Source organism: Colletotrichum costaricense (assembly GCF_030867565.1).
Source record: "Colletotrichum costaricense strain IMI 309622 chromosome Unknown Scaffold_6.1, whole genome shotgun sequence".
Lineage (NCBI taxonomy): Eukaryota > Fungi > Ascomycota > Sordariomycetes > Glomerellales > Glomerellaceae > Colletotrichum > Colletotrichum costaricense.
In genome coordinates this window covers 1,796,301-1,814,741 of record NW_026848235.1, presented here as the reverse complement: position 1 = coordinate 1,814,741, position 18,441 = coordinate 1,796,301, and the positions used below count along the sequence as shown (strand labels likewise).

The 18,441-nt window shown below is 53.8% G+C and overlaps 6 protein-coding genes across 6 annotated transcripts; 2 read left to right on the top strand and 4 right to left on the bottom strand.

The window, feature by feature from the left end:
• Nucleotides 1–266: 266 nt before the first annotated feature.
• Nucleotides 267–2,470, bottom strand: CCOS01_06810 (mitochondrial-processing peptidase subunit beta; the record flags this gene model as incomplete). Its single annotated transcript, XM_060454978.1, has 6 exons — nt 267–654; nt 704–1,389; nt 1,445–1,522; nt 1,580–1,705; nt 1,794–1,993; nt 2,296–2,470. Coding segments are annotated over 6 exons (1,653 nt in total), but the record flags the coding sequence as incomplete, so codon positions are not given.
• Nucleotides 2,471–2,712: 242 nt separating this feature from the next.
• Nucleotides 2,713–5,774, top strand: CCOS01_06809 (raffinose synthase Sip1; the record flags this gene model as incomplete). Its single annotated transcript, XM_060454977.1, has 6 exons — nt 2,713–3,371; nt 3,482–3,680; nt 3,734–3,947; nt 4,017–4,289; nt 4,340–5,473; nt 5,542–5,774. 6 exons carry the CDS (start codon nt 2,713–2,715, stop codon nt 5,772–5,774), a joined length of 2,712 nt encoding a protein of 903 aa, XP_060314677.1.
• A 151-nt stretch (nt 5,775–5,925) lies between these two features.
• On the bottom strand, nt 5,926–7,129 carry CCOS01_06808 (uncharacterized protein; the record flags this gene model as incomplete). Its single annotated transcript, XM_060454976.1, has 3 exons — nt 5,926–6,630; nt 6,705–6,829; nt 6,940–7,129. Coding segments are annotated over 3 exons (1,020 nt in total), but the record flags the coding sequence as incomplete, so codon positions are not given.
• A 1,705-nt stretch (nt 7,130–8,834) lies between these two features.
• Nucleotides 8,835–9,583, bottom strand: CCOS01_06807 (adenine phosphoribosyltransferase; the record flags this gene model as incomplete). The annotated part of the gene is made up of 2 exons (XM_060454975.1): nt 8,835–8,980; nt 9,058–9,583. 2 exons carry the CDS (start codon nt 9,581–9,583, stop codon nt 8,835–8,837), a joined length of 672 nt encoding a protein of 223 aa, XP_060314675.1.
• A 3,646-nt stretch (nt 9,584–13,229) lies between these two features.
• Nucleotides 13,230–13,669, top strand: CCOS01_06806 (uncharacterized protein; the record flags this gene model as incomplete). The annotated part of the gene is made up of 2 exons (XM_060454974.1): nt 13,230–13,562; nt 13,619–13,669. 2 exons carry the CDS (start codon nt 13,230–13,232, stop codon nt 13,667–13,669), a joined length of 384 nt encoding a protein of 127 aa, XP_060314674.1.
• Nucleotides 13,670–15,783: 2,114 nt separating this feature from the next.
• Nucleotides 15,784–17,834, bottom strand: CCOS01_06805 (uncharacterized protein; the record flags this gene model as incomplete). Its single annotated transcript, XM_060454973.1, has 4 exons — nt 15,784–16,360; nt 16,420–17,073; nt 17,136–17,359; nt 17,445–17,834. The coding sequence occupies 4 exons, from the start codon at nt 17,832–17,834 to the stop codon at nt 15,784–15,786; spliced, it is 1,845 nt and encodes a 614-aa protein (XP_060314673.1).
• Between the last annotated feature and the right edge of the window lie 607 nt (nt 17,835–18,441).

The following is an 18,441-nucleotide window of genomic DNA, read 5'->3' as shown; positions in this document are numbered from 1 at the left end:
GGTCTCCTCACAGTAGAAAGCAGGGTTGCAATTAGGGTCAGGCCTCGTCACGTTATGCTCTGCAAGTCTCATCGAGTCCAGGTTTAAACCGAAAGTGTTGGATGCTTACAAAAGTACATAGTAAAATTAGGTCGTCAAGGTGCTATGCTTGCGGTTGTCACATACATATGAACAAGGGAAGTCTTTATGATACACTAGCCTGCCTGTAACGGTATCTCATACACTCTATACCCTAATCTCCCCGGAAATCGCCAAAAACCACACATTTAGTACTTGGGCTTCATCGTGGCCCTGAGTCTGGAGTAGTCAAAGAGACCCTCGATGCTTCCGACGGCGGAGATGGCAATGTCCTGATCCCAAAGCTTCCTGCTAGCAAAGTCCATAACGTCCTTCTCGGTGATGGCATCAATGGTGCGCTCAATCTCGGCGGGGCTGGCGCGGCGGCCGGTGGTGACGAGCTGGCGACCAATGTCCTCAGCAATGGCGGTGGTGCCGTCAAGGGAGAGGAGAATGGAGGCCTTGAGCTGAGCCTTGGCGCGCTCGGTCTCGGCCTCACTGACGTTGCGGGCAAGGCGCATCCACTCGCGCTGGGCGAAGTAGACGAGATCGTCGATGCGGTCGTGCTTGTCGGTGACGAGGTAGATACCCCAGAGACTAGGATGTGTTAGCAATTCCTTCTCCTTACTGCGTGGACGCTACTTACCCAGTGTCGCTGTAGCTGGTGGAGAAGCTCATGAAGCTGTTGGCAATATCGTGCTTGTGAACGAAACCGCTGAGCTTGCTGCCCTGGTGAGCGGCGTTGCCGATAGCCTTGTCGTAGTTGCCGACAATGGCCTGGGCGACGAGGGCGGTGTAGTAGTCGTCGTCGTTCCAGCTGACACCTTCAACGGCAATGGCGATGTTGGCGGTGGGGATGTTGTCGTCACGGACACGGACATCAGATCCGATGAAGTCGGCCTTCTGCTTGGACAGGAGGTAGGCCGAGGTCTGGGGGCCGGAAGTCGGGAGGCCGCTGAAGTTCTTCTCGGCGAGCTCAACGAGCTTCTCGTGGGGGATACCACCAGCGCCAACAAGAACCATGCGGTCGGCAGTGTAGTTGTTCTTGATGTAGTTGGTGAGCTCGGTGCGGGTGATGTCACGGATGTTCTCGCGGGGACCAAGGATGGTGCGGCCAAGGGGCTGGTGCTGGAAGGCGGTGGCGTGAAGGTGGTCAAAGACGACCTCCTCCATCTGCTTCTCGACCTCCTCGGACTCGCGGAGAATGACATCGCGCTCACGCTCGATGGCGGACTCCTCGAGCTTGGAGTTCTGGAGAATGTCGGCAAGAATGTCGACGGTCTGGGGAACGTCGGAGTTGAAGGCCTTGGCGAAGTAGACGGTGTTTTCGCGCTGTTTCAATGTCAATGGGAGGAAATTTTGATGATTTCGGTCGACGGGAACGAACCGAGGTGTAGGCGTTCAAGTGACCACCCATGTTCTCGATCTCGAGCTCGAGCTGCTGTTGCGTCCGGTTTGTGGTGCCCTGTATATTCGCGTCAGCAGGTGTATCTCATCGCATTGTCGTCACTGTTTGGCCTACCTTGAAGGCAAGGTGCTCGAGGAAGTGTGCGGTGCCATTGGTCTCGTCGGTCTCAGCCCTTGAGCCGGCGTCAATCCACACGCCGACGGTCGAGGTCTGGGCGAAGGGCGAGTAGTCGGTGGCGACCTAAATCTCAATTGTCAGATGGAATTCGCGACGCGGTTTTCGAGGCCAATTGAGCCATAGAGCGAATGGGTGGATTGGGATTGCATACCGTCAGTCCATTCTTCAATGTTGTCGTCTGAGTCTTGCCGAAGGGGGTGTTGGAAGGCGTAGCGAAGCCCCGGGTAATTGGGCTCGCTCTGGAAAGAGCAGCCCGGCTTCGCAGCCCCTGCGAGAGGTTCAAAGCTAGTCTCCGGGACGCCATGGCGGAGTTATGGAGGATGGGGAGTGATATGAGGTGTTTGATGAAATCTTTCGATGAGGTTTCGGCTCAGAAAGCTTTCGCCTTTCGAAAGGCTGTGTGTGCCTTGGAATCGAGGCGCGAAATCGGCTTCCGGAATGCCCCGGCCCAGCAACTGGAGCCAATCAGAGGAGGTACGTAACTAATCTGAGGCCCCAGTATCCTGGCACCACCAGATCCACCGTGTGTTCGATCTATCTTTTATTTTGTCATTGACTTATTTTACCCGGAAGCAGCTAAAGAACAATTGTGAGAAACCAGCTTACACTAGCTTAGAGAACTTGATTGAGCCTGCCTTCGTGGCATTTCACACCTCGATTCTTGTCTTGTTTGAGTTTACGCTTCATGGCGCAAAGTTGTCCCTTTTCAATCGATGAATCATCCTCCTTTCCCTTTTGTCCGCAAATGCCAATTGGCCAATTAAGCGGATCCTGTCCTGTGCCAGGCGACAGCCGCTCTTGCGTCAAGTTCCTAGTCGTGCAGCTGAGACCTTTAGGATGAGCTGTTAGTGCAGCAGGTCGGTCACAGGACTGCCTTTTTGACTTCACTGCATATGCCAGTCTCACAGACTCCTACATAGGATGAAAGCATGCTACAGCACTTCAACTTGAGCAACTGAGAAAAAGCCTCTTACCTTTCCTCACTTCAGTTGCCATCAATAAGACATTCATCAACTATTGCCTCGTCACTTACACGCTTTCCTTGTAGTTCGTACCCTTATGATATTAAGATGCCATCAGACAATTACAACTTTGCCGAAGTCTTTCAGTCTCTCTTCGTCTCAAAGCAAAAACCAGCCCCAGAAACCATCGCCGATACCATGAAGGCCGTCATCCAGAGCTACCCACCTCTTGGGCAATATACGCAGATTTCCCATGGTGGTCTCCCTATCACCGCAGTCCTAGAGATACCTGCTTCACGTGCGGGCGAATCCTGGGAGGTTGCGGTGTGGCACTCGATTGATGGAGCCGACTGGAGCGAAACTGCTCTTGCTCGCATCGCCGACGAAGACGCTCCGACGACCTTGCAAGCTGTCCCAGATGATGTACGACGGTTGTTTTATTCCGCTCCTGTTCCTTTCAAATCATCGTTCCAGTTCACACTCAAGTTCCGACACTCGTCAGACGAGCCATGGAGATGGACTCGCGATGAGCTAGGCGTTGGTGATGGCACTGTGGTGCTCAACTCGAGGCCCATTCTTGAGACTGTTTCCGAAAGCATTGATGACGTCGTGTCTGATCTGAATCCTGCATGGAAAGTGAAGCCGATGATGAGCCAGTGCCCCGGAACTCGGCTTTGGTCACTTGAAGCTACTATAGATGCCGTTGAAGGAGATGAGTCGAAGTTTGCCGACATCTCGTTAGGCGTGCCCTGGGGAGGGTTTCTGAGGTATGTCTGATTTTTAGAAGCCCGCCCGCTATCAGGATCAGAATCGTCTCGAGGACTCGCTTCCCTCCGTTCCAACTTCATCTAGCGGAGTGGGATGCTGACAAGAATAGGTGGTTTGCTCTTATCCGTATTTGGACGCCATGGCTGGCCCCTCGCCATGGAAAAGACTCATTTCATCTCGACAAAGACGGCGTCCTATGCTCATTTTTGAATTCCGAGGGCAAGCATCTTGTTTTCCTCGCAGTAAGCGGAGGCAACCATGTTCTGCCCGTTTTCCGCCATGGCGAGTCTGGGCAATTGTCTGTTCACGTTCGTCGCTGGACCCCATCCTGCTCGGTGAGTATAATGCTTACTGGTCACAGGCCCGTAACGATAGTACGAAGCCAGAACCTGCTACTGTCTTGGTTGGAACAGGAGACAACTTCGAGAGCGCAAATGCCTGTGTGATGTATCAAGCCAGACAGTACATTCTTCAAGAGAAGAAGGCCAGTGATGAGCTGTTGGCCGAAATGAAGGCTATTGAGGAAGGGGTCAAACCAGAGTGGATGGAGAACTGGTATGATGGACTCGGATACTGTAAGTTTGTGACGTTTCACACCATCAACTCTCCCTAATCCCCTGATTAATGTCTAACGCGTTTCATAGGCACCTGGAATGCTCTTGGGCAACGCCTCACGGACGAAAAGGTCTTTGACGCTGTCGACAAGCTAGCCGAGAATGATATCAAAGTCTCCAGCCTCATCATTGACGACAACTGGCAAACAATCGACTACAGAGGGCATGGCCAGTTTCAGCATGGTTGGTGTGAGTTCGAAGCTGAACCGAAAGCTTTCCCTCAGGGCTTGAAGGCCACCGTGGCGCACATTCGCCAGAAACATCCGCATATCCAGCACATTGCCGTCTGGCACGCTCTTCTAGGTCAGTCGTCTTGTTGCATTCCAAAGCACAGTATATGCTGACTGTATCAGGATATTGGGCGGGCATTTCACCGGACGGAAAGATTGCTCAAGAGTACAAGACGATAGAAGTGATCCGGGAGGATGCCGAGCGACGCAACTTACCACTCGGAGGCAAGATGACCGTAGTCGACAAAGACGATGTCGACAGGTTTTATAACGACTTTTACAAGTTCCTCGTTGACTGTGGCATCGACGGCGTGAAGACGGACGCCCAGTTCATGACTGACACCTGGGTCTCGGCCAGCGCACGCCGCGAGCTCATCGACGCTTACCTAGATGCTTGGACCATATCCTCCCTCCGGCACTTCAGCATCAAGGCCATCTCCTGCATGTCGCAGACGCCGCAGATCATGTTCTATAACCAGATGCCCCGGCACAGGCCGGCGATCCTCTGCCGCAACTCGGACGACTTCTTCCCCGAAATCCCAGCCTCCCACCCCTGGCACGTCTGGACAAACGCCCACAACAGTCTCTTCACGCAGCATCTCAACATCCTGCCCGACTGGGACATGTTCCAGACCGTCCACGACTACTCGGGCTTCCACGCCGCCGCACGCTGCGTCAGCGGGGGGCCTATCTACATCACCGACGTGCCCGGGCAGTACGATCTGGACCTCATCAAGCAGATGACGGGCCCCACGATCCGCGGCAAGACCGTCATCTTCCGGCCCAGCGTCGTCGGCAAGACCATTGACCCCTACACGGGCTACGACGACGACGGCCTGCTCAAGATTGGCAGCTACCACGGCGCCGCCGTCACGGGCACCCCGATTCTCGGCGTCTTCAACATCTCCGCGCGCGCCCTAACGGAGATCATCCCGCTCGCTGCCGCCTTCTCCGGCGTTCTCCCCTCCATGCGCTACGTCGTCCGGGCGCACTCGTCAGGCAAGGTCAGCAAGCCCGTGTCCTCCGGCTCGGCCGCATCTTCGCTGACGGTGTCGCTGGACGTGCGCGGATACGACATCTTCACCGCCTACCCGCTCTCCGGGTTCGACAGCGAGACCAAGGGCAAGGTGTGGACCGCCAACCTGGGTCTGGTGGGCAAGATGACTGGCGCGGCCGCCATACTCAATAGCGACTTTATGCTGCGGCACGACGGCAAGGTTGAGCTCAAGACTCGTCTCAAGGCGCTCGGCGTTTTTGGTAAGTACTTGGTGGTGATGTTTTCCTGAAAGGTATAAGAGCAAATCCTGACGAGACCCAAACAACAGGTCTGTACATCTCGAAGCTACCAGAGTTGACAATCGGGGATGACTTCCTCGTCACCATCCAGAACTCCGTGATCCCGGTCCACACGGTGTCCCTCAGCAAGGACCACGATTGCGTCCTGGAAATCGACATTGAGAAGGCGTGGCAGGAGATGGGTCTCCATCCCGGCTGGGGCAACGAGGTTGAGATGACGGTTGTATTTGCCATTGATCACGAGGAAGCCCAGGAAGTGTAGATGCCCCATCTTCAGTCCATTCGATGTGTGAGCTTACCCCTGGCCATAAAAATCATCGAGAAGAAATAAACTTTCCATCGGGTCCAAGGGCATTCTTTCCAATAAGTATCCCCACACAATGTCGTATCAAAACTAACAAGCACGCTCAACTTCACTGCTTCTTCTCCTTGGGCTGAATGCCCAACTTCTTGGCCTCAAAAGCAACCGTATCAGCAATATCCTCCCTCAAACTCCTGCTCTCCGCCTCCCACCCAAAATACTTGCGCGCCCTCTCCGCCTTGCTCTTGGAATTGAACCCCCACGTCGCGTTCGCCTTGCCATCGCTCTGCAGCACCTCCTTCATCGTAGCCTCCTTGGTCAACGCCGCCGGCAGAAAACCCTGCTTGAACGCCTCCTCCGCAACCCACCCGGCAACCTCGCGCCACGCGTGCGTCCCGCTCTCGACAAAGTAATACGCCCGCGGGCCCAGAATCTCCGGGTCGGCGTTCTTGGACGCGTCCTGCGTCGCCTCCGCGAGCTTTACGAACAGCTGCGAGAGATCGTGCACGTGGACGTTGTCCCACTCGGCCTTGCCCGGCGCCACGATGGGCGCGAAGCCCTTTTCCAGCGTGGCCTGCGCGAGGGAGGGCACCTGGATCGAGCGCTGGTTCGTCGGGCCGCGGCCGCGGCCGTAGATTGTGGGCGGGCCGACGATGGCGGTGCGGACGCTGGGGGAGTTGCTGCCGAGGACAATCTTGTCAATGTCGCGGTGGATGGCGTCGTCGGGCAGGGAGAGGATGCGGTCAATGTCGCGGATGTCGTGGTAGTCTTGATCTGGGAGGGGGGCCTCGCCGTAGCGTTTGTTCCTCATGTCGTACTGTGGTTGGGGTGTTAGTGGCCATTTGCTTAGGTATTGGAAAAAGAATATCTCTCTCTGTGTGTGTGTCTCACCCATTGCAGGATACCGGTACCCGAGATGTGAAGCCAGAAGCCCGGCTTCTCAGGCGTGTGTCCCTCTGCCAGCCCCTTTGCGATGGCTTTTGCGGATGGCTCATCATCAGCAGACCCAGCGGTGTCTTAGTCCCTCATTGTTAGCCTCTCATCCCATCGCATTTTCGCTCCTCAGTCAACGACACTTTTCTTGAAATATGTCTAAGGGAGAAGCATGAAACGGACGGCAACATACGAATAACTACATCAGCAGCAGCTGCCTCCTTTTCGATTACGCTCGCGTCTTCCAAACCGCCGAGTACTATGCGAACCTTGGGATACGCCTTCTTCACGGGAGCGGCACGCTCTTCATTGCGCACGAGGAGTGCGTACTCGTATTCCGGGTGTTTCTCGTAAAGGGCGTAAAAGGCGTCGCCGCCAATGTAGCCTGACCATTTGTGTTAGCAAGAAGATCAAATAAATCGTTGGCCTCGGACATTTGCATGTCGGAAATAAAGGTCACTTCGCACCTGTGACGCCCGTCCTGATTTATACATTAGCTATGGGATTTTTTGAGAGAGCATGGACACTATGGGCATGCTTACAGAAAGATTTTGACAGTCATGTTAGATGGTTCGTCAATTTAGCAGTATCTGTGTCTGATGAAAAGGATTCAATACGTCGAAAGGCAGTAAGACGATGCCAAAAAAAAAGAGTCTACAAATATGAAGAAGTTTGCCCGTCTCGTAGCTTATAAACTCCAAGCAACCCCGCCTCCGTTGGACGTCGTTCCTCCGAGAGTTCAAGACAGCTTATTAATTCCACGCGGAAACCGCTTAGCAACCACGTTCCGTGCAACGCACGCCGTGGCTCCCCCAACAAGACAGCTATCCCAATTCGGTGACAATCAAGTACGATCTCAACATGGATGTCTAGAAACTTGGGAGACTACCCGCTCTTGCCCGCCTAGCTGCCGTTCTCGCGTGTAAAAATGCAGTGGGGTCATCCCGAACGACTGTACCTAGAAGCAATTGAGGGGTTGCGGTCGACAGGTTGTGACATCATGGATCAGCACGCCTTTTTTCCCTCTCTGATGGCGCCTTCGTCCCGCCTCTTTGTTTGCTGCTTAAACTGCGAGCTGGTTGGAGCTTGTCAATGTCGTAGTGGTTGTGTTATATTGTGCTGGTAGATCCGGGTCGACGATCCGTGGAATGGTCTGGTTCATCGGGCCCCCGCTTCTCTTGCTGCCCGCATACGGGCATCGCCAAAGGGACTCGCTGTCTCAAAAGGAGACTTCGTCAGCCTGGAAGTCAATGTGAATCCTACCAGAGAGATATAGGATCTTGTAGTGAAATCGGGTGTCACTTGCCCTAAAGAGCTTCTTAAGTAAGTCGACGGCTCAGTATATAAGGTAGTTCAGGTACTGGTAATGAACTGAGGTCATTCCCGGAATCTCAAGCATTTCGCGTAATATTAATGTGACTCACAAAGTATCTATGGATGCTGCTCCCATCTTCTCAGCCTAGCTTGCAGGTGTTTCTGCACAAACTCACCGTGCCTCCTGATCCGGACGAATCAACCTCAACTTACACGACTTATACGACCCCGCGAGCTTGTCTCAGACATGCATATCAAGCATTTAGATGAGAGTGAGCCTTCAAGAGTACCTACCGGCGACTTCAAACCACAGACATTGGGTATGGGCACATTGGCGAAAGTTTTATGCTGGTGTTTGCTCGTCATTATATTTGAGGGCGTTCGCGTTGTTAAGAACGCGAACGCGCCCATTCGACTACGGGTTCAAACCCGAGTCTTTTCATCTCATATCGTCTATGTGTTGTCATCTCTCCAATCAGTTTGCCATCCAACTTTTTGTAAACCAAAACGCCGACGCGATGTCACTCTTCGCGCGTGTCCTTGTGTAAGGAAATCGAAATAGATCAGATTCCAAGGAAAGAGACCACTTTTCGTTGATCTTGACACCTCTTTTGGTTGGTATCAAAGCCTGTCATCCCACGACAGGTATCTATGTACTTTCGAGAGCTCAGGCCGTGCCAAGTTGAATCGGAGACAACAGCCCGCCCATCGAAGATATGTGCTGATCATCGGGCTTCTATGAAAGGCCCATACGGTCCACTCCCATAGTGTCCTTTATGCGTCTTCGAGGAGGATGACGGTCTTGGTGTCGCCGAGCTTCTCACGGCCGTTCAGACCGGGAATTTCTAGGATGAAGAGATAGCCGACAATCTCGCCACCGAGCTGCTTGATGAGGTCGGCCGCAGCCTTTGCGGAACCACCTATTTCGTGTTAGTGGACCTGTACGATCTAGCCTCGGGGGAATGTTGCGCATTTCAGCACAGAGTATGTAGCTTACCAGTAGCAATAATGTCATCGACGACCAGAACCTTCTGGCCAGGCTTGATGGCATCCTGCTGCATCTGGAAGAAGTCGGAGCCGTACTCCTTCTGGTACTCGGCGGTAACGCACGGGCCGGGCAGCTTGCCCTGCTTGCGCACCGGGGCGAAGCCGGTGCCGAGACGGAGGGCCATGCCGGGGCCAAAAAGGAAACCACGGGCGTCGAGACCGACAATGACGTCGGGAAGAGTCGGGAAAGCCTCCTTGACCTGCAACTCAAGGGCATCGCCGAGAGTCTGGTGAACGGTGGGGTCGAGGAAGAGGGGCATGATGTCGACAAAGTCGATTCCCTTGATAGGGAAATCAGCAAAGTGACGCAGAGCGCCCGTGAGCTTCACCTTCCCACTGGCGAGTTCGGGGGAGGCGGCGGAGGCGGCGGCGGGCTGTCGTCCCTGGGCATCTTGAGGGTGGATGGGGTGGGCGGCCAAAGGGTTGATTGTAGCCGCAGAGGCGTCGTTTGAGAGGGGGAGTTGTTCGGAGGACATTGTGAAGAGAGGAGAGGGGAGGAACAGGCGGGTTAAGAAGGTCTTCTGGGCGGGTTGGAAAGCAATGATATGAGTCTGTCTGTATCTAGGTTGGCAGAAGAAAATTTTGGGGTCGGATCCCGGAGAGTAGACTGAGTGTGAGCGAGAGAGGAGGGGTGTGGGACACGAACAAGTGGCAGGTGGTAAAAAACAACGGTAAGGTTAGGTTGGCTAGCACGCAAAGGTAGACAAGGTGCTGAGGGTACGTGGAGATTGTATTGGAGCTGCTAAGACAACGGAGTTACTAGGTACCGGTTCCTTATTTTGACCGAGGGGTCGTGGAGGGGTGAGGAGGTGTGCGTGTGTGCCAGCGTGTGTAAGATACTTCGTACCCATCGGGACTGAACTGAGGTGTGTGAGAAAAGAGTGTGGGAAAGAGAAAGGCAGGCTAGTCCAGCTCGGCTCGCCGGGGGTGGAGAGTAAGACAAGGCATGAAATCACGAAAGCAGGCTGGCAGACGGCGTGCAGGAAGGTGATAAGATACCTTAGGTACAGAGTATCAACTGTGTATGGCCAGGGGTCATGGAGGTAGCAGAGGCGAGAAGAGAAAAATAAGGAAGAAAAAATCTACTAGAGCGACTGGGTAGCGTAGACTCCGGAGAGTGGTAAGAGTGAGTGTGAGTGTGAACGCGCCATCGATTAGGAAGTGGAGAGTTGTGACACGGGTAGGGTGTCACTACGTGTGGTGCGAAGTGGGCAGGTCGATTCCAACTTGCCCAAGAGTGGTCCGCGACGAAAATGACAGCGATGAGGGTACATGGCCAAGCTAGTCCAAGGCTTGATAGGAAAAGCTCATTTAAGGCGCTTCGGGATATGCCTTAGATAGGATGGCGAGCATTCATTATCTTTACTTTTCCTTTGTCTCTCCTGACTTCCGAGCGCTGCCTTTTGATGCCTTCTCTGTCTCTTCATTGCCGCCCAACTTGGGAAGCCCATTGTGTTGAAACATATTGCTCAAGCAAGTTCATGTTGACTCGGGAATACCTCAGAGAGGTGCTGTGGTTTCCGCAGATGAGCGGCCAACAGATGCTGGGAAACACTTGATTCCTTTCTGGGCTGTTTCTCGTCCCTCAGGTCGCGCGATATCGTATCTGGCTGTAATAGCAAATGGTAAGCCGGCAACGGCGCAGGTGGGAGGTGGGATGTCTTTCAGCCAGAATTGATTGCCCCTCCATCGTAGCAGCAACGACCCCTCCATATCCCAAGGCAGGGGACCTTGGGCCGTGGACGAACGGACGAGCGCAAGAAGCAGTTCCCCACTATGCCACCACCTCCGAGAAAGGGACCATGACACAAGCTGTCTCTGTCTCACCCTCGCCAGGCAGCCCAGCACAAACGTCAGGAAGCCTCTGGATGTTGCATGGCACGTTATCATCCGAGCCGTGAATCAATGATAGCAGCATCCCTTGTCTTCTCCTTCTTGTCGTAGCCCTTTCCCTCATCAAGAACGGTCATGCACATACCTAGATATCATGTCACGGCCCTGAAGGGTGTGAGCTAGTTTTCGGTGAGTAGCTTCGTCAAGCGCTGCAGAGAAAACTGTCTAGGTAGTCTGCAGGTCGACGACATGAACTTTGGTTGTGAATATGGTTTGCTCTGAAGAGACGAAGTACCAGAACCGGAAGACATTTAGCCTTGGACCAGGGCCCTTGTCTTTTTTCCCTGTCCAACACCGATGAGGAGGAGCGCGGCGATGAATGGCGAATGTGGTGCAGAGTCCTGCATGCGCGTGTAGGTGGTACCAACATGCCATGCTATTTCATCACCGCAATACCCGTACAGGCCCGTACGGATAGCACGAGGCAAAGCAGGCGCGGCAGGCTGTTCGAACTTTGAACAACCCGGAGGGCTGTCAACGGCTTGGTTGCACATACAGGCGCCATGGTGAAGTTGCGGCGACGGTGGTTCTCAATACCGTCAGCGAGAATAGCATTGGTGCCGATTTCTGTGGATCATGCTACCTTCCAGGTTAGTGACTGAAGCTTGAAGTAGGTAGGCACTAGGGCCCTGAAGACCCGATGATACCGGAAACATCCCAGCTCGTTTCAAACGTCCAAATTATTGTGCTTTGGGTGAACAGGTCAAGGGTGGATGATAGGAGAGGCACGAATGTGGTGATGTGGAGCAGATGAGCTGTCGATGTGGCAGAGGAGGTCGAGAAGCTCGCTCGAGCACACAGTGGAAGAGGTACCAAGTGATTATGAAGCAAGTACTTTGGTAGGGGAAATAGAGGGAATGCAGAGTACATATTTGGTAACAATACTGGAGTGTTGACTTGCATAGGAACGTTCTTACCTAGGTATGTTCCGCCCGAGGCATCTAAGGTAAGGTAGGTAGGTAGGGACGTGCCTGACAACCTGGAAGATTATCCTCATCCATGACAAGCAGGAACCACCCAAGTGACTAAGGTACCTCGAGGCTCATGGGCTCTTTCCTGCTCCATTTGGTCTCGAGGCAAGTAGTTATTGCTGAGGAGCCTTTGCTAAAGGTAAGGTCGGTATGGGTGGTACTCTTGCCTATGTACAAGACTCTTCGAACTTGCTCCTTCAAACGGCCCCCAGCTCAAATTAAACGGGCCGCTTGAGGCGAACTGCGGCTTACGGGCAGCTGTCCCTCCACTCCACCCATTTTCTAAGGTAGAACATACCATTCCTGCTCCTATTTTGCTTCTAGATGCATTCAGCCCATGCATTATTCCTCTTCTCTGCAAAGCCAATCATAGCGTACAGACACTACAATGTCGGCTCAGTGTCTTGGCTGTACATACAGAGCACGTCCTTGGACTGCTAACCTAGCTTCGTCCTCTCCAGCCAAGGGAGTGTACTACGTACGGCAGCCATCACAAAACCTCCACATATCGAGGCACTTCACGGCATGGCCTCGATAGAACACTTTGCTCAGGCCCAACAATGCTCAAACCTGAGCCAAACCGGAACGATCAAATTGTTACGGCAGATGTTCAGGAGTACTCCTTAGTGCTGTATCTGCACCCACAGCTTGTACTTGTACTTACTTAACGTACTTGATTCTGTTGAGGGCTTATATATCACAGCCCACTTGTCCGGTACCTGTCTGACAGGCAACATGGTTCCGCGTCCTCTCACCTTACTGCGTATGTATGAGCTTCGGCCACCAGCAACGATGGGGTCCTACCGCTGTGCCATTCCGTCAATTATCAGCTTCCACCCCACCCACTACGTCGCAGGGTCTCGCCCGTTCACTGTTCCCATCGAGCCAAAACGTTCCGAGAGACAGACAAACCGCCGCCGCAACATCCTGCTATCACTTCGCATTGAGTCACGGCCGCGGCCAGGGTCGCCGTCGAATCACACTCCAAAGATCCCCTGTGAACGACATGTGCCCCCGCGCTCTCGACAGGAAACGAGCCGTATCACTTGGGATATCCCGTTGATCTCACGCGCCAATGCATACCGCGATCCAAGCAGCCGCCGACTCATCCCACTACCACACCACAATGTTGACCACCCGCGAATCCTGCCAAACGAGACTCGGCACCTCAGTGAACCAATGCATAGTACCAACCTTAGTATCCGCATACCTATGTACATCTGCCTCTACCAGGACATACGAAGGACTCAGCCCTGGCATGGACGGGTCCATCTTCTTGGCAACCCCATCAGATTCTGTCCGAATGTTTCGAGACCATCTTATCCGATCATTTCCGCCCCGCCGTCCGTTATCCTGGAACCTTCCTTTCCGATTCCTAGCATGTCACCGATGGCCCAGTCTGGAACCTGAGCTTCGATCCTGTTTCCCGTCAACTTTCGAAGATCTTCGTCCGTATTTCGCCTGGAGCTTGGGAAAGCTGGTGAACGATGTACCTGGTCGATTGAGTCTGGATCGCGACCGCTGCTGCCGTTGTCTCCACCGCATCACTACACGTCCTACAGCCATGCGATTCCGATATAGATACCAAGTGGTAAACTACCTTATAACACACGAGAATCACTGTCTATAATCATAGTACATGCACAGACATGTAGCGTCCCATCCCAGGTCGGAAGCCATTCCGCCAAACGCTTTTAAACAGTGCCTACCCTGGCCCTTCTGCTGAGTGGCCGAAACCAACATATTTTTTTGTCATCGATTTGCCATCGGGCCCCGTTCAAGCCAAGGACGAGACGCGGCCTCCCCACGGACAGTGGAACTCGATTTCATCGGGCGGCTCGGACAGAGATGCCAGCCGCTGTACCGTGGTGTCCTTGCCGGGCAAACGGTCTCTTCTCGGGTTCTTTGGAACTAATATGCCTCTGTAGAATGCTAAGGACAATTGCCTTTCCCAACGAAACATAACAGGCTCTCTCGGTCATCCGGTAGTCATCAGGAATTTCCTGCAACAGCCCAACACTATGACTCCGGAACAAACTGTGGAAGCACTTCCTTCCATACGAGCCGGGGATTATCGTAGCCGCAACATGAGACGGGAAGGTTCACATGCCCGGGGCCAGCGGCGACCAAAATTGGGTGCATTAGCGGCGTCCAAAACGCTCCGGCACAGGTGGAAACGGACCCGTTGACGCAACCTCACGGCAGCAGGTTTTCACAACCGGATGCCTTACTGACGGCCCCTACCCTTTCCGTTTGGCCTTGAGAAGCTTGATGATGCCGTAGCTCCGGCGCCGCTAGCTGGTAGTCGATGCAAATGAGTCAGTCTTTCATGGCCGACCATCGAGCGACCTATCCCTCACCGCTACTGTCCGACTCTGGTATCATTGGCTCCGTGATCTGAAGAAAGAAGGGAAAGGCCTAAGAGAAAAATATGCAACTGTGGGTAACTATTTGCTGACGTCGCTCAAATCTTTGTAGGGAAGATGCAGTCAGAGACTATCCGGGTCGATGTCCTATTCGTGCCAGGTGGCATTGGTATCTCTGATGGCTGTTGGTCGGCTGCAATCAGCCCCCATTCCAACTCGTCCGGGGAAAGCGGCTATCCGTGGATCAATTCTGCGCGCTGATGGTGTTTCTTTGCTTTTTTCTCTCTCTGCCTCGTCTCGCAGACGCAACCACGGTTACCGCTGTGACCGACCCTACCCAAAACCGGAATGAAGCTCGCTGGTTCCATGGAAAATGTCGGGATTCTGCAGAGACCGTTGAGCGGCTTCAGTTTCCACGAGTGGCCAGAGCGAGCCGCACCAAAGCTTGACCGAGTCGCGATGCTCTGGGTGAAGAGGGTGTCGACCGCGTGTGTCATGGCTCCAAGACGGAGGAGTGTGGTGGTAGGACTGCATCATGCAGGTAGCCGATTTCGATTTTGACGGCACCAATGAGATTGCCAGATGGCCGATTAAATGAGGATCTTTGGAGACAAGAAGCAGACTGCGCTACTCAAGGGCTTTGGCAGTATCACGTTTTCTCTTTTTCCAACTCTGCACTGGATCTAGTTTACTCTATAAGCAGACTGTCACTGTCACTCTTATTAGTTCGCCTCTTGTCTTCCTGCAGGTCGTATGTATCTACCAAGGAGGCCGTCACATAAAGCTACCAACAATGATTGCTGAGTCGTCTAACATGATGATCATTAATCTCTACGTATTAACATTGAATCTCTCTTTCTACCCCCAGAAAAGAAAACTAATATCCGATCTTTCGTAACCATCATGCCAAGGAAGGGAATTGATGAGTGTGGTATCTCTAATCTAATGAAACTTGGAATAACGTGAGCGAGCATGGGGTATGAAAATAGAGGGAGGAAACGAGACGAGGAAGGGGGGTATCTTTCTTAGTTCTTTCCGCACCAATAGCCAAAGAAGCAGACGCGGCAAGAGAACAGAATAAAGAACAACATGTACGCCCAAGGTATGCGAAAGAGAAAGAAAGTTGTTCGTTATCCATCCAAGAAAGAAAGAAAAGGTGGTACGCCGGCTATTGTTGGTATCGCTCGATGCTGAGAGAGAAGAAAAAAGTAACCCAGGATGCCGTGTTACACACCCTGGACAGAGTGCAATCTCTTGCCGAAAGAAATGCAAGCGCTCAATGAGTTCGGATAACGCCTCTGCAATGGGGGAAACAGTTTGATGGTTGGATGTAATGGTGATAAGATAGGGCAATATCGGCATGTAGGAGCCGAAGAGAGAGCCAGCGGGAACCAGCCGAGCTTGGGGTTGAGGGCGTTTGCGTCTGATTGTTGCGCTTCCTTTCCATCAGTGGAATTGTAGCCGGATAATGGAGAAGAACATGTTCTGCAGGACGTGGAACATGACAGCCACGCTGGTCGGGAGCAGCTCCGGCCACACGGCGAGGTCGAGCTTGCCCTCCATACCGACATCGACACCGAAGAACCAGCTGATGAGCCCGCGTACGATGACGGAGGCGACGAGCTCGCAGGCCCAGGTGACGGACGAGGCCCAAAAGGTGAGCCGGAAATCGTAGTCGTAGTCGTCGCCCGTCACCTTCCCGTCAAAGGCAAAGTACGGATAGACGTCCTTGTTGGGCCCAAAGTGCAGGACCAGCACGCTGCCGAGGAAGGCGGCCATGGAGACGTTCTCGGCGAGGAAGCGGATGAAGACGTTGCGGGTACACACTTTCTGGTACGAGGCGTAGGACTGGTCCGTGAAGTTGAGGGCGACGGTGATGCGGTGGTAGAGGCGGGACATTGTGAGCGGGGTGAGGATGATGAGGGTGCTGCTGGAGAGGATCTGGAGGTAGATGAATTGCTCCGGGGAGCGGAGGCGCGCGTATAGAGCGCGGACGTAGGTTTGGTAGGTGAGCATGAAGTATCTGGATGGTTGGTGTCAATTTGATGTTGAATCACTCTTGCCTAGACAAGGAGTACTCACAGTTTGAAGACCCAGCTCAGGGGGTAGCTTCCCACTCGCTCGCCCTCGCGGATACCCAGAAGCCAGCCCGTGAGGGCATCAAGTAGGTGCACCGTGATGATCCAGCTGTAGACGTACACGATGGTCTCCAAGTTGTTATGAGGTAGCGTGCGCAGGTATATCTCGGCGTAGGCCTCTCCTATGACGTACGCCATGAGCCCGACAAAAAGGGCCAAGCAGAACCAGATGAAGCGGACGAAGCTGGCGGGCAGCCACCTACGGCGCATCCTGACGCCGCCCATATTGCGAGACTGCTCAGCGGCGACCTGGAGCGTCGCGTCCGGGTCAAAGGCGTCGCTGCTAAGATTCGGCCGCCGGCGGTTATCGCGACGGGGGATGCTCCCTTCGGCCTCGCCTGTCCACCAGGACGTGGTGAAGATGCGTTGGGTCTCGGAGAGCGACTGGCGCAGCTTCAGGTGACGCTGGGAGGTAAGGAGGATGCAAAAGGCAATGGCAACTGGCATGGCCATGACGATGAAGGTCCAGGAAATCCAGGCCGTGTTGTGGGCGGTGAGGAAGCGCGTCTCTGGGACAAGGTAGATGGGGATTGGGACTGCTATCGAGATGAGGGCGATGATGGACATCGTAACTGGAAATCCAAAAGATTGCGGCCACCTACATTTGAGTATAAGCATATCTGTGTGCTTCTGAGGAGCGTGAAAGGGGGTCTGACGTACCAATTCAAGCTGTACAAGTTGAAGACCTTGGTGATCCATATCAGAGCCGTAACGTTATAGAAACCGTAGTACACGAAGAGGAAGAACCAAAAGTTGATCTGTACTCTTGCTTCTCCGTGGCCGGGTATCTTACGCCCAGACCCTGGCAGGGGATCACTTCGATCATCGTCATCCTCACCGGGAAAGGAGTACTTTGGGAACGGTATCGCACACCATGCAATAGCCTAGGTTTCCCTCCCGTGTTAGTCCCAATCACTCGCCAACTCCTCGATCTCTCCGTCCTATTGTCAAAGGAATTGCCAAACATACCAGAACAGCGGGCATCAGCACCAAGACTCCATACCGACTCCACCACACGTCGACAACGCCCTTGACGGCACTTTGCTTCGGTTCGACCCAGACGTTGGAGATCTTGCGCCAGGTGCGCGCCCACGCGCCCAACTCCTCCCAGTCGCCGCCCCTTGCAGCATCATTATCGTGGTTCTCGAGCCCCGAGGCGGACAGAAGCGCGCCGTAGCCGACGTATACGCTTCCACGGTTATTAGACGTGAACAAGCCGAGGGTGCTGGAGCGGCGACGGCGGCCGGGGACGTCGGATCGCGGGGGTACGGCGCGGAATCGGCCCAGCAGAGGGGAGGCGTCGCTCGTGAGGCGGGTGCGGGACTCGTTGCCTTGGGTGAATTGGAAGAAGCTCGGCATCGCTTGGATTTGTGAGGTTCGGTGGGTAGGTCTTCTATCTTTGCGACATTTGGGGTGTCTTGTTGTTGTTGTTGTTGTTGTTTTGTTTCTTCGGTTTGGGGAAAAGTCTCGTCATGTGCCTTTTCCTTCTCTGATTTCCAACTTTGTTTCGATGCGATTTCTATGTTCTTTGGAGAAAAGCAGTTGTAAACTTGTCTAACACGTTGTTGTCTCGAGACGCTGCGCTGAATTACACAAATGCACAAGGGCGGATCTCGAATTCGTCGTGTGGGCGTCGGAAGCTCGTGGTGTGAGGTGAAGGAATCCCGGACAACAATCCTGTGTATATTGGGATTTGAGTGCGCTTATGACGCTAAGGCCGCCATGTGCCTGGGACGGTCCCTGGAATCTCGGTGGGCATGGCGGATCCAACGTCCTTGTACAGCGGGCGCTAGCGCGTATTGGGCGGAGCATGGAGTGCGTTGGCAGTGGGGGGGGGGGGGGGCTTCGGCCACGTTCTGCCCCCCGATGTGTCCCCGGCCCCGGACTGATGGCGTTAGAAGACGGATGCATCAATCATTCGCATACCAAACGGAACAGGGGAAATGAGCTTGTAATGCGATGTCAA